At 33.8% G+C, this 25,468-nt stretch overlaps 1 protein-coding gene across 4 annotated transcripts in view; it reads left to right on the plus strand.

Moving 5' to 3' along the window:
• The window catches only part of LOC113510882 (DENN domain-containing protein Crag), a 42,275-nt gene that overhangs the window by 4,372 nt on the left and 12,435 nt on the right, over positions 1–25,468 (plus strand). For all 4 annotated transcript variants that reach the window (XM_026894433.3, XM_026894435.3, XM_026894434.3 and 1 more), the window contains exons 3-25: positions 3,353–3,517; positions 5,880–6,119; positions 8,569–8,656; positions 10,508–10,667; positions 11,227–11,418; positions 12,660–12,761; positions 13,741–13,913; positions 14,383–14,474; positions 15,236–15,357; positions 15,902–16,007; positions 16,097–16,185; positions 16,801–16,965; positions 17,755–17,971; positions 18,420–18,600; positions 19,274–19,460; positions 20,344–20,510; positions 21,222–21,394; positions 22,014–22,127; positions 22,851–22,967; positions 23,583–23,692; positions 23,814–23,931; positions 24,485–24,596; positions 25,234–25,425. In XM_026894433.3, coding sequence (XP_026750234.2) covers positions 3,353–3,517; positions 5,880–6,119; positions 8,569–8,656; positions 10,508–10,667; positions 11,227–11,418; positions 12,660–12,761; positions 13,741–13,913; positions 14,383–14,474; positions 15,236–15,357; positions 15,902–16,007; positions 16,097–16,185; positions 16,801–16,965; positions 17,755–17,971; positions 18,420–18,600; positions 19,274–19,460; positions 20,344–20,510; positions 21,222–21,394; positions 22,014–22,127; positions 22,851–22,967; positions 23,583–23,692; positions 23,814–23,931; positions 24,485–24,596; positions 25,234–25,425 — 3,382 coding nt within the window. The remainder of the gene's footprint in view (positions 1–3,352; positions 3,518–5,879; positions 6,120–8,568; positions 8,657–10,507; positions 10,668–11,226; positions 11,419–12,659; positions 12,762–13,740; positions 13,914–14,382; positions 14,475–15,235; positions 15,358–15,901; positions 16,008–16,096; positions 16,186–16,800; positions 16,966–17,754; positions 17,972–18,419; positions 18,601–19,273; positions 19,461–20,343; positions 20,511–21,221; positions 21,395–22,013; positions 22,128–22,850; positions 22,968–23,582; positions 23,693–23,813; positions 23,932–24,484; positions 24,597–25,233; positions 25,426–25,468) is intronic.

The raw sequence follows: 25,468 nt of genomic DNA on the forward strand, positions 1-25,468 counted from the left end.
AAATGTATTGTTATTTTAAATGACGAAGGGGAACATACATTTAGTTGAAAACGTTGTATAGAAGCGATTCCTTACAAAATTTAGTAATCTAAGTTAGTTTTTAATTAAATTCTGTGCGTTGTGCCATGATGCAGGTATTATCTGAAAGTTAGACTATATTTACTGTAAAATGACTGTGTTAAGTAAACTTTTCAAAGTCGAAATCGTTGAATCATAATTGAAACTTTTTCACGCTTGAATGTTTTATTAAATCCGTAAGTTAAACTATGATTTTAATGATCTGTCATCCATATCACACAATAACAATACCGCACAGACTATAAGAATCTAACTCGGATCCCAACCAATGACTTATCAGTACACACAATACAATGGGCCCATATGCTTCAACTAACACATTATCAGATCTATTTGTTATTGACCATTGCTGTGCATTATCGATACAAACGCCGTTAAGAAGAGTTATTACTCCACAAACGGCCTCTTGATTGACCCCGCTGATTTATATTTTATTGGTAGGCACCACTGATGTATCGAGCCACGAATAAGCCACTCAACAATTTCGAAATTCTCAGAGCAATAAAACTCGGTATTGTTGATTCTTTTTTTAATAGATGAATATGGAATGGTAACCCCATTTTTGTTATCGATTTATACTAGCAGAGCTTCAGAGAGAAATGATAGATTCAGATGGAGATCAGACTGCCTATTGTGACCAATTTCTCTGAAATAAACTACGATGTTTTCCAGTGAAAAATCGTGAGGAGGTCGACTTGATAGGATTTTTATAATGAGTGAAAATGAAATAGGACAATAATCTGAGAAGATAGATTGTTAGTAGTGAGAACTTGTACTAAAAGTAGAAGAATTAATAGGTCGCAGGAAAAGAATTATTAGTAATGGAGACTAACCGTCCATTGCTAGCAATATACCCTGTTAGATCGACCTCCATACGATTTCCTCTGAAGATCATTATGGTTAATTCCCAGCGAGTTTATCACGATGGGCTAACCGACCTGACTTCATCTTTACCTATACCATCTCTCACTGATACCCCGCCAGCTTTATTGAGAGCGCAGGCGGGGTTATCATTCCATTTCCACCCTCTAAAAAAATTCATCTCCCCATTGTTGTAAGTAGGTTAAGAATGCGTTCTTTCGTCGATTGCCTATGATGTAATAGTTAAGCTTATTAATTTAGATCGTTGTGTTAAAGGGTACGTACCTATATAGAATTCAGTACATACCCGCATGGTGAATAAACCAGTAGTTTAAATCGATATCTCTACAAAAATACACCTGTGTTATCTATAAAAATTGACGTACGTGTATTCCTGGCTAAAGTTTGTCTACTTCTAATGCATAGTTATATAGATATAACTATGCATTAGAAGTATAACTGTATAACTATTGGCTACCGACTAGTAGTGATAAATAGTAATTGGTAAAGATAGGAAATGTAAATATTATTCATTAAATATTCTAAGTGTTTTTTAAGTCTCGAGCTGTGATAATATAATTATTAAATGAAATTGTCAGATTGAACAAGATAGGACAGGGCCGTAGCTAGACCCAAGATTAAGGTAGGGCAAAATATCTCTTTGCTAGAGCAGAAGCCATAATTAAGTGACTTCGAAAAAGCGAATCTGTCTAATTTTCTTGGAGCCTTTTAAGGTAGGGCATTGCCTCTCAATGTCCCCTCCCTAGCTACGGCCATGAGACAGGTCAATAGGCCAATGTGAAAATAAATACTTGATAGCAAATATCCATCCAAATCGGTTTATAATTCCTAAGATATCTCTTAACAAACAAAAATACTTAATAAGGCCAAACCTGCCACGCGTGGCAAGTACAGGCAAACCCCCCATACGGGGGTTGCTTATGTTACTAATTGTGCTGATATTACTAATGTAATAAAATTATTTCACTAGTCAGATCACTAGTAACATATGAATTAATGTCGGTGGATGAATCCCTTAAATTAAATCCTTTATGTTAATAGTTCTCGTGTTTTAGGGATAATAAAGTCTGAAATCACAAATAAAAGAATGATCAAATTGAATTGCGAGACAGTACTAGTTGCATGTAAAATAAATAAATAAAATTTAGCATCTATTATTATATGAATTAAAGTCTAGACTTGATGATTCCAAGTTTGTATAAAAACACGACTCAAGTACTTGTACAGGATAAGTAGGATCGTAATGATACACCTGCTAGCAGTTGTGTTTGTAATTTATAATTGAGAGTTTATAGTATGATGTAAGTAGTCGATGTTGGATATACGTATATACTTATATTACAAGCATGTAACTGATGCTAATGAAGTCTGCAGCGGCTTGAAGTACTGGTTCCCTTATTTAGTCATAGCAGAGGTTGGATGCGAATCTATAATACAGTTAATTGTAATTAATGCTGTCTGCCTAGTCAGACGGAAGGCCTGTATCAATCTTTAATGTTAAATTCTCTAAGGATATACACGTAACTTTAATTTTAGTATGATAATTAAAGATTGTGCCCACAAAGAAAAACCGATGTCAATTGCAACAAAACCGGTTATTTAGATGTAAAAAGTAAAGTATTGAACCGATTTACTTAAATAAAGTTTCAATGGGACTTATCTGTAAGTATATCCTATATATAAAAACAATTTTTCAAATCGGTTTATAATTGACGGAGTAATGAGGTAACAAACATAAAAAAATACAACCGAATTGAGAAGCTCTTTCTTATTGAAGTTGGTTAAAAAAAACATATGTTTCTCTATTTCATTTGCGTCTTTACAACTGACACGTTTTAAGATGATTTAGCATTTATATATCAACTACGCTAAATCTCCTATATAATAACAATATACCTCTATTTACTAATACCTCTTAGTAATGCATACTATGTGTATAATATTTTTAAATATACATATTACTTACTTAAGCACTGAAATGCTATACCCTTTGACATTAGATCTGACCCAAGCAAATTGGCATTCTAGCATAAATTACGTTCTTTTTATTTAAATTCCCTAGAATCGTATTATGTTTTAGACGATTTGCTTTGTCTAATGCTGTTATTTCTCTTGTATCTGAGTGGTTTTCAATATGATATTATTTATTATTATACAATATATATAAATGTATAGTGTAGATAATATAAGTATTATATGTTTGTTTTTTATATATTAATATTTTTTATTTTTTATTTATTTGCACATCTCGTTAGACCATCAATTAGTTTTTCTGTTATTCCTTTCTACAGTCGACTGGTAGGTAACATCACATGGTGTTAAGTCCGCCAATTACATTATCTAAGTGTATTAAAGGTTAATAAATAAATAAAATATTATTATATTGTTGCAGGTGTGTTGTTTCCGGGTCTCGGCGAGACAGTGCCCAATGGCTATGAATTACTTGAGCTGACACCTTCTGGATTACCGGCGGATTTGAACCATGGATCTATGCGGTCGCCGGAATGCTTTCTTTGTATACGACGGGGGAGGGATCGACCGCCACTCGTCGATATTGGTATGTTAATATACCCATTATAACAATTTAAACTTTAGGCAATTTTATCTCAAAGTATTATAGATCGTATGACGTACACGATAGATTTTGTATTTCTTTGCTATATCTAATTACAGTGTTTGAAATAAAGCTATGTTATTTTACTGCGTGTAATTTATTAGTCTCATATTTCAAGCTACCATTCTACCAATTTACATTCGAATCGCATCTGTAGTGTAGGTGTAAAAACATATCCACTGTGTACGTAATTATTTCCTACATACAATACACTAGTAAAATAAATATGCAATCGTTTGAAAACAAAGCATCAAACAATAAAATGTATTTTTTTTTTTGTATACCGTCATTTCTTTCCTACAATCTATATGAATATTCATAAAAGATTATGTCGCAAACAACAAAATTCAATTTAAAAAGTACGGTTTTGAAGTTTTTTAAATGAACGTACTTGGTCAGAACTTTAAGTAACTAAATTGTCTATTATTACACAAAAAATTAACAGTTCTATTTAAAATATTCTATCTTTGCCTATGACATTTAAGCTATTGTTGCTTTTACATAAATTACTTTATATATATAAATCATCTGGCTTACAATACGTACACTTTGCTAGTTATTTATCTTTTTGTAATTTTATTAGTCGTAGCGTAGGTTCAACGTTGAAAAAGTTAGTTTGACGTCGAATAATAAAAAAAAAATATTTCCTAATATTATTTTAATTATAGCACAACTGAGCTACGAAAGCCCAGTGCTACGTCCTTTGTATGTATAAATACTACGTTCGCAGACATTTCGTGCGTATACGCAATCACTTTGTGGTGTGTTATGTTTACAGTATTGATTCAACTCAAAATTATTTTGCTTTGAGTAGTAGGTCAATAATTTAATCTAATAAATCCACATGAAATATTTATTCTAATACCTAGTAGTTCCAGATAATATTATCTGTAAATTTTCGTAGTACCTATATATAAAATTTTGAACTTTATGCTATTGAATATAAGAGCAAAGGAGTAAGGAGTTATGGCTATGCAGTTTCGTTATCTTTTTTTTTTATCACGATACATTTTACGCACGAACGGGTTTTGCTTACTTCAATAGCTTTTGGCAACTGTGTCAGTAATAGGGCTTTTTATTGATACAAAATGGATTTTGCATTTTCAATCCTTAATTGCAACGGAATAAAGTCTAAATTTGCAAGAAAGATCACAATTTAATTAATTTAGTTGACTATAGAGTGCGTGTTACGTACGGTATTCCAAATTCCAATTATCAGGTGATATCGAGAATGATTTTCGAACTTGAAACGAGTTTGACAGATGTGTTTAATTCCCAGAACATTTTGGCTAAATAGTGCACTGCTCTATAAACATTTCTAAAGTGCCTACTTATAAATTCTCTGAAGGGCATTCGAGAATAAATTGTTATGATTGATTGATTTTTATTATTGTTTTATTGAGATTTATGATTTTAGTAGATCAGGGTCTGAAAAGGATAAACTTGTGATAATAACATCTGTCTATATTTGTATAAGAAAACGTTAGTTTACAGTAGTTATACAGCATGCTACATTAAGTTTGGATAAAATCCTAATGGTCAAAACATTATTTATTAATGAATTAATGAATCAAATTAATCTAAGAAACGACAGTAAGAAATGGCAAATTCAAATGTTTTCCGAAATGTGGGCAAGTCAAGAATGAGCTGTTTTTTTATGGATTATAATGGAATGGTAACCCCGCCTGCGCTATCGGTATACGCTGGCGGAGAACCAGTGAGGGATGATAGGTGAGAATGAAAAGGCAGGTCAGTTAGCTCAACATGATGAATACACCTGGAAGGGGGGAAAGGGATTGTCAGTAATGGAGACTAAAAATCCCATTGCTAGCAATATACTCAATCAGGTCGACCTCCTCGCGGTTCTTCCTGGAAATTATCATGGTTAATTCTTAATGAATTCGTCATGATGGGCTAACTAGCCTGTTTTCATTCTCATCTATCACCCTTGTGCTCCGCCAGCGTATCCCGTTAGCGCAGCGGGTTACCATACCATTTTCACCCATAAAAAAAATACACCTGGAATTCAGCTTGATGGTTTCAAGAGGGGAAATAGAGCTAGACTATTAATATCTTCCAGCTAATTATGTTAGCTTATTATGTTACATATACTTCAAGTAGTCTTAAACTACAGTATGGGATTCTTCAAAAAAGGTATATTGAGGTTTCTTCAGGGTCGGTAACGCGTACGTGACACAGCTAGTGTTGTACGCGTCTATAGGCTACAGTGACCGTTTACCATCAGATTGTATGCTTGATTAAATTAAAAAAGACGTGCTAATTTATGGTAATATATTTTTGATAGGTGTCATGTACGAGGGCAAAGAACGTCTAATGGCCGATGCCGAGATGGTCCTCAAGTCTGTCGGCGGTCGACTGGCCAACGTCAACAACTCGTCAGCGAAGACGTACATAACGTACCGGCGAGCGCATCCCACCGCTCCGTGCAACGCCCTCGTAGTCGTCGACGTGTGTGTTATAGTGGCCAGTAAAGGGGAGTGTCCACCGCACGCTTTCTGTATGATCGCCAAGAATTTGAATAAAGGTATGAGATATACAAATAGATGTATCGTTTCAGTAATAGGGATCCTTTTATTGTGACTGACACATCGATAAACTTTTTGTAAATATTGTACATTGCAATTTTTTTATTAACTGATTGCCCGCTACTCCGTATATGTGGCTTTCAAAAGTAGAGAAATCAATTATGCAGTTCACTTTTAAATGACGTATTAAGATAAAACATACCAGTTTTAAGTTATATCTTCATAAATACAAGTGTGAAAACCGTATCCAATACTGTGCAGTAGTTTTGCCTGATGCTAGACAAACGTACAGATAGACAGAAAGTATTTATAAAAACTTTTTTTTTTACTTCTATTGGTTTTATTAAGACCCCTCATATTATTTTTTTTAAATAACTCCTATGTAAAGACATCGTCCAGTTATAATTTGATTATATTAGTTAGAGATACAATCAATCATTCGAAGCACATAAGACATCATAGCACTGAATTCATAAACTCTTGAACTGCCGAGCTTTTTTTTTTATACAACTTAGAATGGCAAACAAGCTGACGGCCCACCTAATGGAAAGTGGTAACGGTCGCCTATAGACATGAGCAGTACCATGGACATAACAGAGTGTACTGTTTCGCCCATGATACCCCCATGCGTTGTTTCTCTGTACCCTGTAAATTCACGCCATATTCCACCCTTCAAACCGAAACTCAGCCATGCAAACACAACTGCTTCACGGTAGAAACACGAATGCTTTGTAACGCTATTATCAAAAGTTACAATTTTCAATATTTACTTGTAACCGAAACATAGATATCCAAGAAAGTTCATATTTTTACGAAAAATATACTTAAATTTCAAGCTTTGTGTGTCATGCTAGAAGAATTAGAAATATATGGGCAAAATCTTTATTGGTTTAGTTTATCTATTCTATTCCTATCTATTTTGCTTAACTATTGTAACACTTATTGTGAGTTTTCTAAATATTACGATGTTTCTTTAACACAATTATGTTTCTTAGAGATTGATTAATCTATTACATTTTAATGTCGCAACAAGATGTCATAGTTTATTAATAGTAGATGAATTATAATTGATGTCTTTCAATGAAAATGTATATAATTATATTAATGTTATTATTTATTTCTTAATGCAATGTTAATAATTACAACTCTAAGCGATTCTTCTGATTAACTCTTTATGAATGATAGGTTAGGCCAAGAATAAACTTTGCTCTTAATCATACAGAACTCTTAGAATATAAATAAATTTTATTGAAGTAAACTTATATATATATATATTCAGTGAAATAATTAACAGTAAAAATTTCTTATATTTTGATCAACCAGTCCGCAAGTATGGTGCTTGCCATTCAAGAACATGATGGATGTATTAAAAAAAAATATGCGAAGATAAGGCGTGTTGCTAATATTAAAAATCCACAATTTTAAACTGTCTACGAACGACGGCATATATGCTGATCTATCTTGACAGGAATATTGCCCATTGGTCAGGCCAAGCTATCTTAATCACGTACAAGTCGTCTTGTTTCAACACCGCAACGGATCATGTGTCATTTGTAGACAGGTTTAACTGAAAACTTGTTTTTAATGTTGTATACTTTTACCCACTAGTGGGATACTAGTAGGAGTAGTAATTTTACTATAATTATCGTACATGTTTTAAGGGTCCACTTAAATTCAGACTCATTTTTTAATTTCACAAAAACACCAGAGGGAGACTTTGTACAAAAGTCGATTGCTTGGGTACCTCTGTCCCATTCGTGTTTCAACCGTGAAGCAGCTGTGTTTGCATGGCTGTGTTTCGGTTTGAAGGGTGGGATATGGCGTGAATTTACTGAGTACAGAGGAATAACATCTGAGTCCTCAGGAATGGCAACGCATGGGGGGTATCATGGGTGAAACAGTATACTCTGTTATATCCATGGTGCTGCTCATATCTATAGGCGACGGTTATCTTTTTCCATCAGGAGGACCGTTAGCTTGTTTGCCATTCTAAGTGGTATAAAAAAAAAAGATTTTTTTTACTTTGAATACAAAAAGTCGGATGTTTAAAACCATCTCTGTATGCATGTGGTACCGTAACTCTCTAAGAGATTTCTATGCATCTCACGATTTAGAAGAGATGTTTCTTAGCTATGCTGGATGAAAAACTGTTCAAGGTTTCAGGTTTTTTTTTTTCAAGTAGAAAGTAAAAAAATAAATTTCTATTGAAATCTATAATTTTACGTCATGCATTATATTATTTTGTCTAGGATTTCCTTTAGGTGACTAATATAGTATGTATATACTTCCTAAAATCATTTAAAAACAAATAATAGATGATAAAAGGCACACTTTTTGTTAGTGCGTAGATTAGAAATGGAACTCGAAATATTTTATCTATGCAACTAATTGTAACATGTTAATTGTATCACACATTAAATATTACATGTAATTCTTTTTAAATTACAGGTTTAATGGGCAGTGATGTGTACCTCTGTTACAAAAAGTCAATGAACCGTCCACCGCTAATAGCTTACAAACCAGAAGTACTCTTTAGGTTAGTATAACAAAGTTCAGAACATCTTATATTCTAGTGTTGTAAGTATTAGAAAGTGTTTGAAGTTAGAAATGGACGATTGTTCTATAAATAATACAATCGGATTATTCGAATAATTCGTTTAATAGGTTAACAAACATTCACCGTACAGGCTGTAATTTGTTTAAATGCGAGGCATTCTCAACTACACTAACTTAATGAGTTATTATCAATACAAAGAAAAAGTTTGTAGTTTCCCACGTGATAAAATATTCAATTCTTTTTTCTAAGATTTACTCTATTACAGTAGACTTGCAGGTTGACTTTTAACGCAATCGAATTGATATAAAGTCGGACGTCAAATAATATAATCAAATAAATGAAACTATTTATAATTACTCCTCTCCATCCAAAGGTTGCTTGGAAGAGATCGCTTTTAGAGATAAGGTCGCCCATTGTTTTCTCACTGTGATTATTTCTTGTAATTGTTTGTATCTATAATAAGTTTACTATTGTAATCTCTTAGAGGAAACAATAAAGAGTCTATGATCATTATCCATTTTATGTCTATTTAAAAAAAATATTATACCAAAATTTTGTCAGCAGTTTTATAATCGAGCAATTCGAACTGTAAGATTATAACTAAAATGAATTTGTTTTATACTACTATGGTGGCAAACAAGCATACCACCTGTCTGATGGTAAACGATAAACGATGGAAAACTATGATAAACGGTAAAAAATTTTAAATTGCCCATCTCTAAAGCGGAGCGTGCATGTAACGAAATTTAAAAATTGGTAAACTAGTGTTAATTAATGCTACACTTTCACGGAGGATGTGAGTCATAAAACTGTTTTACTAAAATGCTAATATTATTAATGAATACTAAATGAACTTGAATACTGCCTGTGTGTACATGTAAAGTAATGGTAAATGGTAACATCATAAGAAATGTATTTTATTTATTAATAAAATATATGATAAACACGTATGATCATATTTTTATTACGTTATAATTTTAAATATAGAACGAAATGTAGTTTGATTAAATATTTTATATGGCATCCATCTGATGAAAAAGGGAGACAACCGTCGATTATAGATATTAACAGTACAATGATGTAATGATATCAGTCATTCATTGTCTGATGCTGAAAATCGGTCTCTCCGTATTGGGGGGTTTTACCAATAGTTAAAGTTTAGTAGTAAAGTATGGAGGAGTGATTACCTAATATGCATCATCTGTAAAACCTAAACTTGAGTAAACAATCTATTTTTATTATTAACAATTGTTATAAACAACAAATTTTTGTAATAAGTTACTGACCAATTGCATCCTTTTAAGGCATTTTTAAATGTTTATCTACACTAATATTATAAAGAGGAAGGATTTGTATTTTTGTGTGTATGTATGTTTGTAATGAATAAACTCAAAAACTACTTTGTCGATTTCAAAAATTCTTTCACCATTAGAAAGCTACATTTACCCTGAATGATATAGGCTATATTTATTGCTAGAACACTCAAGGTGTAAAAAAATGCTATAAAATTTCTTTCGTCGCGTGCGCTGCGGAAACCATTGGTGATAGAACAAAAATATATTCTACAATATTGAAGAAAATATCAATTACTACAAAACATTCGCGATACTATATGTCCAACTATTATCGTTATATCACACTTTTTAAAATGTTGTAAAAATGTCCACCTGTGCGAAGTCGAGATGGGCCGCTAGTATAAAATAAAATTTCTCCAAAATGTCACTAATATTTAAGTAATTTAATATTACCCCACATACAGCCTGTTGTGGAAACTGTGATAAATAATAAAATAAATAACTGTAATATAATTATATAATTTTGTATGATCAGGTATCCGACGATTGACCGTCGAAGTTTGGCCTTCCCTTCGTCCGTACCGCTGTTCTGTTTACCGATGGGCGCAACTCTCGAGCTATGGCCGAACATAGCGTCGCAGCCCAAACCGGTGTTTTCAACATTCGTACTCACGGTGGCTGATGCTACCGACAAGGTAATTACATAGATTATTATACGGATTAGTCTTGTATTGATTCATATAGTTATGCAATTGTATGCATGATTCTCTTATCATAAAATTATAATAAACTAGCGACCCGCCCTGGTTTTGCACGTGTACACATTACATCACATCACATTAGAAACCTCTAAAATTATCAGTGTTTCTCTACTATATTATGCATGTTTTATACATATAAACCTTCCTCGTGAATTACTCTGTCTTTAAAAAAAAATCGCATCCAAATGCGTTGCGTAGTTTTAAAGATCTAAACATACATAGGGATAGACAGACGGGAAGCGACTTTGTTTTATAATATGTAATGATGATTTGTATGTAATTTCATTCAAATTTTTGATCCAATATTAGAGTATATCCGATAGAAAAATAATTGGGGTGTTAATATTGTAACAATTATATAAATAATAAATTATGGCTGATGGCTTCTAGCTAAAGTTATATACATAAAAAAATCTATGCTGTTGGCCATGTCTGTAGACGACTGTTACCATTAAGTGGTATATCCATATTCCTTTTTATATATATTTTTTAGGTGTACGGCTCAGCGGTAACCTTCTATGAGAGTTTCCCACACACCCAACTGACGGAATACCAGGCCGAGACACTGGGCTGGCGTACCGGAGTGTCCCACACGTCACACTCAGTGCACGCAAACAAGTGTATCTGTTTACTGTCTAGGTGGCCCTTCAGTGACACTTTCGAGAGATGGTTGCTCTATATACTAGTGAGTATAACATTCAATGTATTTACATATATGTATATATATATATATATATATATATATATATATATATATATATATATATATATATATATATGTATGTGTGTATATGAGTGATATAAATTTCTGTAATTGCAACTTTACATTTATTTTATGTTTGGATCACATTACATGCTTACCATCAGTTGGGATGTGTTCACTTTGACTTGCTGCTATAAAATGTATATATATTAGTGATGATGATCTAAAATCCCATAACTTAGCCCAAGTCTTTTATAACCCATATATTTTAAAACTAATTTTTTAAAGCAGTATGTATTTCCATTTGGACAAAATTTGTATAAATCATAAAAGTAAACCGTTGTTCTAAAACAATCAATCATAGTTGGTGTATAATTTTCAAAGATATCATCATAAAAAATATTATTGTACACAAAATCTAGATTCTAGATTTTGTTTCAAATTAAAAAAAAGCAGCCAATTCAAATGTAAAAGAAATTAATAAAGCCCTATTAATTGTAAAAAGACCAATATCGGCTTCCTATTTGGCGAATATACCATACAAAATAATTTCAGATTTTATTCAACATAAATATAGTTTTTAATTGTGGCAAAACCACTTGTTTTGATTTAAAAACTAAATTATTGAACCGATTTTGGTAAAATTTTTTCAACGAGTGTAATCCGAAAATATATTCTTTTGGTTTTTCCAAATTGGTTTATAAATGATACAATTATAAGGTAACTAATATAAAATAATATAACTGAATTGAGAACTTCTTCTTGTTTTGAAGTCGGTTGAAAAAATGCGAGCATATTGAGAATTCCTTTTTGAAGTCGTTTAATAAAATGCAGTCAAATGAAGACTATTTCGTTTTTTGAGTAACAACAACAAAATTATACATACATATCTGTCACGCCTGTCTCCCATTAGGGTAAGCAGAAACAATTAAAAAAAACAAAAAAGAATTAAAAACAATGTAAAAACAAATTTGTCTTTCGTGCTTAAAAGACATAAAAAATTGTAGTTTGAAAAACTATCTTCCTTTCCTTATATAAAAAGATTCGTGACCAGCAGTGGGACTGTAATAAAGGGTGTGAAAGCTGATTTAGGGACTTAAAAGCAGAGGGCGTTGCATTCACTTGATTGGAGTGAAGACATGCTAAATTAAATATATTTGTAAAAAAAAAATATATCAATTTGATTGATATTGTTCTTTATAATCTATTATTTTTTCTTATAGGAAATGTCATGGAGTAAACAACCGCTTAGTATACCAATTGAAAGGTATATTGTGCACTTATTAGAAGAAGTTCCGTTTCCAGAACCAAGAATATTACTGCAGGTAACATTAGTGTTTTAACATTTTTTTTTCAAATAAGGCTACATTTATTAGGACTTTGTAAAGAACAAACATTATCAAAGAGCTATATCTATCTCTTAGCTTTGCCTACTCAAACCACACTGACTTAAAAAACCTTCTTAGTATAAAATAGATGACACAAAATTTATATAATTAATAGGTTACACAGATAAAAAATGGACTGCCTTATTCCTATAACTGATAACTGAGTAGATTTCACTATTAGTTAACCTTTCTTTTTTATGTAATACTAGCGAAGCAAAATGTATCTCCAAAATAATATATAGCCTCTGTTATTCGTTGACAATGTAGCTTTTTATCGGTAAAAGAGTTAAAAAAATTGATTGAGTAATTTTTGAGTTTATTCATTACAATCAAATTTTTCCTTTCGCCTTTATTTCTTTACGCCAGATTACTTATAATGTATAATGCAGATTAAATGACAATAGGCTGAATATTTAAACACTATATACAAGTATCTAAAAATCATTATTATTATCATCATCATTATATCGGCCGTTAACTGTCCATTGCTGAACATTGGGGGGGGGGGGGGGGGGGGGGGGGTTGCCACTATTTGCCATGCTTAACAGGTAGATTTGCAACCGCATTTAGGCTTTGGTGATATTTAAAGAGAGACGCTACTGCCCATCCCTCGCCTTGAAGTTCCCTTAGTCGCCTCTTACGGCCACGGGTTTTCCACGGGAAAGGAAGCGGTGGCTTATTCTATGCCAGGATCATACGGCGTACGTAAAAAATATTGAAAATGACTATATGAAATATAATAGCAAAATAGCCATTTCCACCCACATCAACCTCGCAATAATATCCCATCATGTGATTGTGAAATTGAAGTCATTCGCAAAATCTTTTTAATATAAAAATAAAACTGCTTTTGTAGTACTTGTTACCTTTACATCTATAATTTAAGAAATTATAAACAAATATGTATTATAAACAGCTCTCCCCTACAAATCCACAAGACCGAGTGATAGTGACACGTTGCGATGATCAGCCACTGGTGAGGAGTGGGGCTGGTTTCAGGCAGTTACTACTCAATTTGGGACCAGACAACTGTTTATCGTTGCTAGCTTTAGCCATCACAGAGCAGAAGATACTCATACATTCTCTCAGGTTGGTTAATATTTTATTTTGTAATAATTGAAACTATGAACTTGATTCCTTACGAATTTTTATTTATATTATAATAATAAATAAAAAATCGTAATACGTAGGAGTTATTACTAGTATATTATTTAAATACATAGTATGTTCTATTGTACAATTTTCTTTTAATATCTATTTAAAAAATAGTTATTAATATAATGTAATCAAATCAGGAATAGCAAGCTACGGTTTCCAATGGAATGTGTTTTGGGTATCATTTACATTATTTAAATAATGTAGCGCAACCTCATTCCTATTCATATTGTAAATTTTGCGATTATTTTTACAAATTCATTAAATAATTATTTCAAATATCACAATTAAATAAAAGACAAGAACTTTATTTAAAAAAATATCAAATTACATATTTGTGCATAATTAATAATCAATTTTCTATGATTTATTATATATTTTAAATTTTTTTTTTTTCATTCAGGCCAGACACACTAACAGCCGTTTCGGAAGCAGTATCAAGTCTTTTGTTTCCATTCAAATGGCAATGTCCGTACATACCTCTTTGTCCTTTAGGTAAGACGACTATTAAATATTATATAACTAAACTACGCATTAATTAACTTCCGAAACCATCGCATACATATCTATGCATGGTCAGATGGTATTACGTTATTCGCTTACGGTATCAATATGTTTGTGTACAGCATACATGATAAGATCCCTGGCAGATTATTGCGTTCAAAGGAAAAGTCATGTCTCTACAAATGCACTAATAATCCTTAAATATTATTATGTTATTTAATTAATTCTTTATATTTAACTAGCGTATATATCCGTGTCATATTTAGCTTTATGGTACTCATATGTATATTAATACTTTATTCATATTCTACATAGTAACATTGTAACAACTCTATATTACGTACATGATTGCATTATAATAAGTAATTAAATAAATACATATCCCATTCGTGTTTCAACCGTGAAGCAGTTGTGTTTGCATGGCTGTGTTTCGGTTTGAAAGGTGGGATATGGCGTGAATTTACTGGGTACAGAGGAATAACACCTGAGTCCTCAGGAATGGCAACGGATGGGGGGTATCATGGGCGAACCAGTATACTCTGTTATGTCCATGGTACTGCTCATGTCTATAGTCGACGGTTACCACTTTACATCAGGTGGGCCGTCAGCTTGTTTGCCATTCTAAGTTGTATAAAAAAAATATATATAAGTATGATATATTCAAAGTTTCATCAAACGGTATCGTGCTTTAACAGTTGTGCATCTCAATGTCCGTTAAACATAACACTAATTAGGTCCCATTACATTTACAGGTTTAGCTGAAGTACTACACGCTCCGTTGCCATACTTAATAGGGGTGGATTCGAGATTTTTCGATCTCTTCGAACCCCCACCTGATGTGACGTGTGTCGATTTGGATACTAATAATATTACTGTGAGTATTCATTTTTTGTTCGATATATTCAGGTTGAAGAATGAGCTCCCTGCCATTTTGTATTAATTGTATCTTATGGCTTCAAAACACGTACGTGGTTTTCCCAAGAGACTGCAGCATGCAGTTTTATACTGTAATGCATTTTCATACTGTATGTACATAATGTGTGTACTTTTGTTTATACTACGAGAGCATCTATCATTATTTTACGTATATTTGTAAGCATGCTAGTTTATAGAGCCCAGCGTAAATATCTGACCTTTCCACAAAAAAAAACCGACTTCAATTATGATAAAACTAATAATTTTTATTTCAAAACTAAAGTACTGAACTGATTTTGATAAAATTTCTGTAGGACCAATCTGTAAGTATACTCTTTCAGATAAAAAAAATCGAAATCGGTTTAAAATTGATAGACTAATGAGGTACATATATATATAATGAAAATAATATACTTATATATTTGTAATTAAAATGATCAAAAGTGTCTCATGTTATATTTAGTAAATTTGAGTTAAAATTACTTTTTTTCATTTGCTTTCAGATATGTGAGTCGCTGCGTGAAATTATATCGACTAAAATGTTACCGAAGCGGCAAGCAAAAGCTTTAAGAAATACTCTAGAATCGCTTTATGGAAATATTAGACCCGGTACTTACTTCAGTTTTATTATATATGTCATTGTTATGTATACTTATCTAATCTTCATAATATGACACTTAGAGAATATTTTTTTACAGCATCCCCAGTACACCATTCAACTGATAGTAAATACAATGGAGAACCAACGACGAGTTTAGATAGAGATTTTCAAAGGAGAAGAAAAGAGGTATGTCTTTGGTTTAATATATCACCTTATTAAAATAATACAAGTGTTTGCCAGTTTTCTGTAGCTGTGATTAAAAAAGTATTAATGAACTATCATCATCTTGCCCTTATATTAATTATCTGGGGTCGGCATTATATGTTTTTATCCATATTACTGAAGGTTTTAGCTTTTAGTTTATGTCAGGACGCTTGCCTGACGCCAACTGTCCTCGGGAAATAAATGAATGAACTATATAGTATGCGTATTACATTAGGCATATATTTTATATTAGCTTTAACCTACTTATGTATTAATTCTGACAGTGTAACTCTCGATGCGATAATTTTCTCTTAATTTTTTTTTTTTTATACTTAGAATGGCAAATAATCTGTCGTCCTCCCTGATAGAAAGCGGTAACCGTCTCCTATAGACATGAATTGCACCTGGTACCTATGATAAGTTGCCTTTCTGTGGGACTACGGTTACAAAATGGGGTTATCAGTTAGCAATAGTTTACATCTTTTTAGAGGCCTATCAGGGAATCACGTGATAATGTAAGGTGTTAAAAAAGACAATTAATCAGTTGAACAACTGGTTATTAAAGAAAGAAAATTATATGCTTATATTTTATTTTAGCAAGCCCTAGAACTGAAAATACAAGAGGCATTTCTTCGATTCATGGCGTGCACGTTACAAGGTTATCGAAGCTATCTCATTCCCATAACGAAAGCGCCTACAGTCGGCACTACAGATCCACACGCGTTGTTCCATATGGATGCGTTTTTGAGCTCCAGAGACAAGGTATGTAATGTTTGTAATCTAAAATTGCATTAGAATTTATAAACTATTGTTATTATTCAGTATTCTTCTGTCCTTTATAAGGTCTGGTAGAAATTACTGAAGCAATTACAGCTACTTTAAAAAATCATAGATAAAAATATGACATTCTGTGTTTCTATTTATATTTTATTTCTACAATAAAATTTGTACCTGCAGAAATATTCTTATTTTATGCAACATAGAATGTTGAACGATAGAATGCCCAACTGATAGAAAGTGGTAACTGTCGCCTATGTACATGAACAGTACCGTGGACAACGGAGTCTGTTTTTATGATACCCTTTATGTGTTGCTATTCCTGAGGACTAAGGTGTTTTTTTTTGATGGGTGAAAATGGTATGGTAGCCCCGCCTGCGCTAACGGAATACGCTGGCGGAGCACCAGTGAAGGGTGATAGATGAGAATGAAAACAGGCCAGTTAGCCCATCATGATGAATTCATCAGGAATTAACCATGATAGTTTCCAGGGGGAACTGCGAGAAGGTCGACCTGGTTGGGTATATTGCTAGCAATGGGATTCTCAGTCTCCATTACTAACAATCCCTTTCTCCCCCTGGACTAAGGTGTTATGCCTCTATACCCTTTAATTTCACTGCCATATCTCACCCTTCAAACTGAAACACAGACATGCAAACAGAACTGCTTCACGGTAGTAACACGAATGGGACAGAGGTTCCTAAGCAAACTACTTTTGTACAAAGTACAAATACATAATATTTTTTTAATTTGTTGTAATATTTTATATAACAGACGCAGCGCGGTTTCTTCGCGTTAATGATGCGAACGCAAATGTTCACTCGTTTCATCGAGGAGCGATCGTTCGTATGCGACGTGGACCAAGGGCTAACGTTTTTCGACGAATGCATCGAACGTGTCGCGACTTCCGCTGACGGGCCGCTGCTCGGCTGCGATGCACCGGTGTCTGACCGGACCGTGTTCGTCCTACCGCCGGATCCACCCGACCCTGGTAACTGAACGACCTATCTAATCTTTGCACTTATACTTTATAACCGTTTTTGAACGTATACCGTATTTCGTCAATTAAATAATGAATGTAAAATCCAAAACATTTGTCTTAATAAGTTATTTAGCGAATTAATTTTATCATATTTTTCCGATATCGCTCATATTTATTTTTTATTTTTTAAAACACTACTATGTATAAAGCCAAGCCAAGCCCTAATAAAACATATCTTGACTTATTATTTTTCATATTGTTTAGTAACTTATGAAAACTAATACAAAACAAACGTACAAACTTTTGTTAAAATTATTTTTATTTTAAAAACATATTTTTATAGTTATTTTATATTACAGTAATGTTTAAATCCATGTTTTGATTAAAAAAATTTCGAATCGGACGGAAAGCTGATCCATTTTAAGGTTTTCATACCAAATGTTCTGCAACTTTCCAGAAGAAACATATATATACGAGAAGTTGGATTTGGACTCGGCGCTGGTGGCGAAGTGTCGCAACCGCAGCCGCAGTGGCGCCGTACAGCTTCTGCCTGCAGCTGCACTTGCGTCAGCTGAGTCACTGGCTGATGCTTCGCCTATGGCTCGTCGCACCAAGCACGAGATCGCCGCCGCACAGAGGTAACCTCACCTACATTACATATTATACTACATCTAACCAGAGAGCAGGCGGGGGGGGGGGGGGGGTTCAGGAATTGTTAATAATGGGACTTAATGACCTTATTTCTAGCAATATAATCAGGTCGACTTCCACATGGTCTCTACTAGAAACCATCATAGTTAATTCCTATAAAATTAATCACTATGGGCTAACTTATTTTCGATCTCATCTCATCAAAAAGTCTGTCATCTTCTGCTACTTCTCAAAATGCACACATAATTATGATTACATCATACAATTAATATACAAAAGTGTCCATCTCAAGCGTTTTTTTTTATACAACTTAGAGTGGCAAACAAGCTGACAGCTCACCTGATGGAAAGTGGTAACCGTCGCCTATAGACATAAGCAGTACCTAACAGAATATACTGTTTCGCCCATGATACCCCCATGCGTTGCCATTCCTGAGGACTCGGGTGTTATTCCTCTGTACCCTGTAAATTCACGCCATATCCCACCCTTCAAACCGAAACACAGCCATGCAAACACAACTGCTTCACGGTAGAAACACGAATGGGACAGAGGTACGCAAGCAATCGACTTTTGTACAAAGTCTCCCTCTGGTGAAACCGTTATTTGTTATTTGTATGTTAGTGTCTACTAATTGAATAACACGAAACTTTCTCTTTTCAGATTAGCACGTAAAGCCAACTTATCACCAGAGTCGTGGGCCAAATGCTTACTGGGTGCCTGCTATTCCCTATATTTCTTAACACTACCATGCCGATTGATGCTCTGTCGAGGTAAAGAACACGCGACCTTAAGGTCCGCTTACGAGTTGCTCGAGCGAGCTACCAAACTTAAGGTGCCGTGTGATGAGGTGAGTCGAGTTTTTATATTATTACTGACATAGAAAATAGGCATGGGTAATATAAATACGATTATGATATCTATCTATATATTGGGTTGCTCTGAATATTGATAATGGATAAAAGTCATCACGCATTTCAATATCGGCCATATCGGTCGGATATCTATTTACCAATATGTTAAATCTGTTATCCAGTATTTTTTTTTTTTTGATAACAGGCTTTTAACTTATTCGTTATTGAACTGGTATATAGATATTGTAACTAAAATATATAGCTATAACTATGTAGGGGTAGGTACCCCTAATAGAAAACGCTTTTTTTTTTTAATTTAATTACCGTGTAATTACGGTTTAAATTGTTTCTCAAGAGAATACAAGTATTTACTTAAATGAGATTACATCTAACTAATAACTAATTATATTATCATATTGTATCTGGGAGCGTACAAATGGCGGTGTACAAATAAAACATTCCTCTCATAAAAATTGGAAGTATTTACATAAAACAGAGCTAAACAACTGAAAACATAGAAAAACATAAGAATGTTTAATACCATTTAAACCTCTCGGGTTTGTGTGGCACAATTAAATTTTATAAATAATAAATTAAACAGTAGATACATTTTCGTTGCGCTATGCATAATAGAACGAGACAGCAATTTCTCGCCTCTTTTTCTTTACGATAACGACATATTTACTGATTAATTCATTTACCATATGTCTGGACTTAAGAGTGGGCATATATATAGAGATACACTTATGGACATGACGTTACGCTTTCAAAATTATCTTCTGTAAACCTTTGTTTAAATTAAATTTTATTTATTTAGGAATTGCAAATCGGAATTCTGATACTGAGTATATTAACAATTTTGAATAATTTGTTATCCAGGTGTGCTACCGCGTGATGATGCAATTATGTGGTATCCACTCTTTGCCCGTCCTCGCCGTGCAACTCCTGTTTCTAATGAAGCGCGCCGGTCTGCAGCCCAACGCTCTCACCTATGGTTACTACAACCGATGCGTGCTGGAAGCTGCCTGGCCTCAAGACATGCCTAGGTCTTTCTATTTTTCATTATAGGATTAGTCAAATTTTCGAAGTAGAAAACACGATTTATACAATAGGTATTCGTATAAAAGATTTGTTTTTCAATTGAATAATTTCAGATATCAATGAATTTTATTTCATGAAAATTCGTCACTCAATGTTATGGGATGGGTTTACGATGTTCACGTGCTTGGAATATAAAAAAATTATTGTATAAACAAATATCCCCTGTTCGTTTATAACGACCAAATCAGTAAACGAACGGGTATTTATTTGTTTTGTTAGATTTAGATTTAGTTGTGATAGAATATTCTAAAGGCAAGTCCAGTAGGAGGGTATTTGTTGAAAAATTTTTCTAACTGTAATTCGACTTAAAACACGAATATGTCGATTGTTGGAAGAAAAACCTGTGAGGCAGCACAGAAGATGAATTCGAATTTCAAAATGATTTAAATTCGACTTGCTCATTCATTTAAATGTTTCTTTTTTTTTTTTACATATGGTTTTTTCGATGAGCGAATGAAACGAGTGCGCGAATGCTTCGTCAACTGTAACAGAACGTAATGTTTTGATATACAGCGTCTTTTGATTATTTATTTAGTTTCTTTATATAATATTTTATTTTATATATTAGTTAAAATAACAGTGTAGCATACCTTTTATGATTAACCATTATAAATAGCGAATAGTCGAATAAGATCCCATTCGTATTTTGTTAACAGTGGATCTCAGTTATTGTGGAACAAACTTCGCATAGCCGTGATGGGTGCCGCCCTATTCCGCAAAGCGGGCGCGCAACGTGCCAGCCGTGTTGCAGCCGCCACCGCTGGTAGCTCCACTGCCGCTGCCACCACCACCACCACCACTACCACTACCACCCTCACAACAGGGGCTGGTGGGTACCAAATGTATATTTGAATGTAGAGGACATTATAAGATAAACATAAGTGTATATTGATGTTGCAAGTTTTTGCTGTGCATTGAAGTCTGAACTCCTTTGAATGATTACTAATAAAAATAAGGGCTTAATCTGTAAAGGAGGTATTATTTGTTTTTTTTTTACATTTTGCCCGGTTAGTATTGTTGATCATATGTGGCGATTGACATACATTGCCTTATTTAAAGTTATTTCCGGTGGAGGGGTAGGGGGGGCGAAGGCTGGCCCCTTAATAAAGGGGTATTTGGTGCTGTTCACTGTTGAACATAGGTCTCCTTCATAAGAGGAGAGTTGTCAATAGTAGCCACGCTTGGCAACAGCGGTTAGGTTTTGGTGATATTTTAAGAGAAACACTGCTGCCAATAATCATGACTATTTAATGAAATAAGGTGCATATGCTCTCTTAATTATGTACTTGGGTATGGCTGATAATTCTGCTTCTGATATTCGACAATTACGAACAACAATATGTTGTGACAAATGTAACCCTATAGTATCAGATGGGCTGATATGCTTGTTTGCTATCTTTGGTGGTAACAAAAAAGAATTATAAAAGCGGTAATTTTTACATTCTCAGGTGAGAGCGGTACGCTGCCACGTGTACGGTCTGCGGCGACGGTAACCGATGGAGGGGAGGGTGCTAGTGGAAGTGGAGGTGGACTGGCTGCCAGCCGCACCAGTCTAGACTCTGGTATGTATCGTAACTACACTTCACTAAAATTATAATATTACCGTAACTATGATAAATAAGGTAACATTACATCATACTATTGGGTACGAAACTAACTTAATGAGATTAAATTTTTCCGTCATCACATAGAAGTATTTCACTATAAATAATAATAATATCTAATAGGCTTTATCCGATTAAGAAATCATTAAATATTACATTTATCGGTAGTCACGCCAATGATGTTTGATGTGAGCACACCTGAAACTGAAAAGTACTGAATTCGTTTTCTAATCTATTTCTTGTGAAACGCTGAGAAGTATTCTGATTGTACAATGTTAAAATGCATTTATCTTTATAATTTACTGAATAACTGAAATATATTCAAGCGTCGAACGGAAGAGAGAGAATCATAGACAATCCAAGTTACATTTTTTACTAGATCATAGACTATAATAAACTGAGATACTGCCCTTTAGGAATAAATTATGATTAATAGGAACTGAATACAAAAATGAGTATAAGATATGTTGGAGTAAACAGTCATCACTTTATTTCTTTTTGTTTTAAAAAGCTCTCAATTATTTTATGTACACCATAACGCATTGTTTTCGCCGATTATAACTCTATATTTTATAAATTCTATTCAATTGCTCTTGTGTAGATGACATCTTTATTTACAATTTAAGTGACTGTCATGCTGTTAATATAATAAATGTATTGGTTGTGTTGTGTTATGTACAGCGGGTCGTCGTTCGAGTGCGTGGGAGGCGCTGTGCCGCCGAGCGACTATAGTGCGGGCCGCACCGGCACGCCCTCTAGCGCCCGCGCTTTCGGCGGCCGCAGGGATCCTCATATCCGGTCAGTCATCTCTGAATTATTTAACAGCTCACTCACTCATACTTTTACATTTACTTGCACTCATTTAGTACTCATACGCACACACAATCGTGTGTGCGTACGAGTCGATTGCTTGGGTACCTCTGTCCCATTCGTGTTTCAACCGTGAAGCAGTTGTGTTTGCATGGCTGTGTTTCGGTTTGAAAGGTGGGATATGGCGTGAATTTACTGGGTACAGAGGAATAACACCTGAGTCCTCAGGAATGGCAACGCAAGGGTGGTATCATGGGCGAAACAGTATACTCTGTTATGTCCATGGTACTGCTCATGTCTATAGGCGACGATTTTTACTTTCCATCAGGTGGTCCACCTGTTTGTCAGCTTGTTTGCTATTGTAAGATATATAAAAAAAAAACAATCATTCATTCATTCAGTTGTACTCATTATCTTACAGTAATGAAAAAATCAGTCGATTTGATGTTTCTTATATTCTCAAAAAGTCTATCGTTTCCTTATCTTACATTCCCAGCAGAGTTTTAAACGTGACTTATTTAGTCTAAATTATTTTTAGACTAATGGGTGATATTGAATATTACGACATATTACAAATATATATATAATTTTTAAAATTTTCAGGTCTACCATCTAACCCTGACCTTAGTGAGAAAACTAGACTGCGAAGTAATTCATTAGGAAATGACGATTTGACAAGTCCATCGCCACTAAAAATGACTGAAAAAAGACAGGTATGAAAAGACACCTTTTACTGTTACATTCTATTTTTATGTCTACATTATATTTTGTAATAGCTATTTTAATTTTATGTATCCTTAATCACGTTGTTAATTTATAAGTATTCTATTTTAGACGATACATGTTAGTCCGGATAGTCCGACAGATCTAAGGATTCTAACCAGATCAGAGAGTTTCGCTGGTGATGCACAGATTATACAAAATCTACAGAGGCTGTCATTCAATAGTGGTGGTATGTTTTATATCATTTATTATTTTAGATATTATTTTCTTTTTTTATGTTAATGGCTAGTTTTTGCCCGCTACTTCGTACGCGTGGTTTTTAGAAGTAGGAAAACCAATGAATTAGATTACTTCTATATGTCGTATCACAATAAAACATATATCAGTTTTTAAGTTAGATCTTCTGGAAATCAACTACGAAAACAACATTCAATTTGGCGCAATAATCTTTGCGTGATGCCGGAATGAACAGACAGACAGATAAACTTTCTAAAAAATATTGTTTTAGCTTTTATTACCTTTATTAAGAACTCTCGTATTAATTTTTCTTAAATATTTCCCATGGACAATATATAGATATTTTTTTCTTTTTGCTACTCAAGATTATTTAATAGAAATCTGTTTAAGGCATAAGTCCGTCTGAGTATATTTTTGTTATAATTTGATATCTTTTTTATAAGTGAATGTAAAAAAGCATATACTCGTTATTAAATAAATAAGACCAGTCTTATAATTTTAACGACTGACTTGATAAGTTATTTATGTAAAATCGATTTTCGTAGGTACTACAAGTAATAAATCCCGGTGTAGTCGAACTCTGAGTTTCCCAGAGGAACCGGATAAAGAGGCAGCCGCCACTGACTCCTTAGAAAAAGCTAAGGACTCCCCATTAAAGTAAGTACAAAGTTTTATTTTTTTCACACAATCATATACGCCTACCAAAAGAGAATCAGTAGCTGTCTTAGGTAATGTTTAGTTATTGTAACTTGCCGGCTGGCAAAATGCAGCAAAAGCAATATAATGACCTGTCTATGGGAATGTATCACCTCTACTGATTGAGATATGACAGTGAAATTACAAAATAAAGAGGCGCAATATTTTTAACCTTAGAAATAACAGACCCATAGAGGTCACAGTGTTTTAATGTTCATACTACTATTCACGTTTATAAGCGCCTGTTCCCACTATCCACTAATCGTCAACTTCCATTATATTTGCATAAAAAATGTCGTATTAGTGCTGCATTAGGTCGATTTTTGATCGCCGATCATCCGCTATGAACATCAATACATATGTAGATACTACTATGTACATACTACGCGTAATGACGTCGATGGTTGTCGGTCGTCGCCGGCGAAAAATCGATCTTCCAAGACGAAAGATCGCCAACGTCGCATTGCATGTTTGCTTATGTAATTATAAAATATAGCAGTTACGTTCGCCAATTAAATTACGGATTATCGGTGAAGATATGCTTAATATGACGTTAACCTTAACTTTACGAGAGCTTAATCGTGCACTGTGTTCGCAGAGTGTCACCCCGTACACCGGTGCTCTCAGACGATCCTTTGGGAGCCCTAAACCTAGACGCCGTGTCACCGGTGGCGCCCCCCACGGTGACGGACGAGTCGCCTCCACCCGCGCCACGCCACGAGTACAGTGTCAGCCCCAAGCTATTCCATCGCCGCTCCTCGTTCCAGGACGACCCGCCTGAACCGCAAGGGTATACACCTTCCTTGAATTGTATTGACAGTAGAATTTTTTTT

The sequence above is a fragment of the Galleria mellonella genome, unplaced genomic scaffold, assembly GCF_026898425.1.
Source record: "Galleria mellonella isolate WM207_F2 unplaced genomic scaffold, CSIRO_AGI_GalMel_v1 utg32, whole genome shotgun sequence".
In the NCBI taxonomy this organism is placed as follows: Eukaryota; Metazoa; Arthropoda; class Insecta; order Lepidoptera; family Pyralidae; genus Galleria; species Galleria mellonella.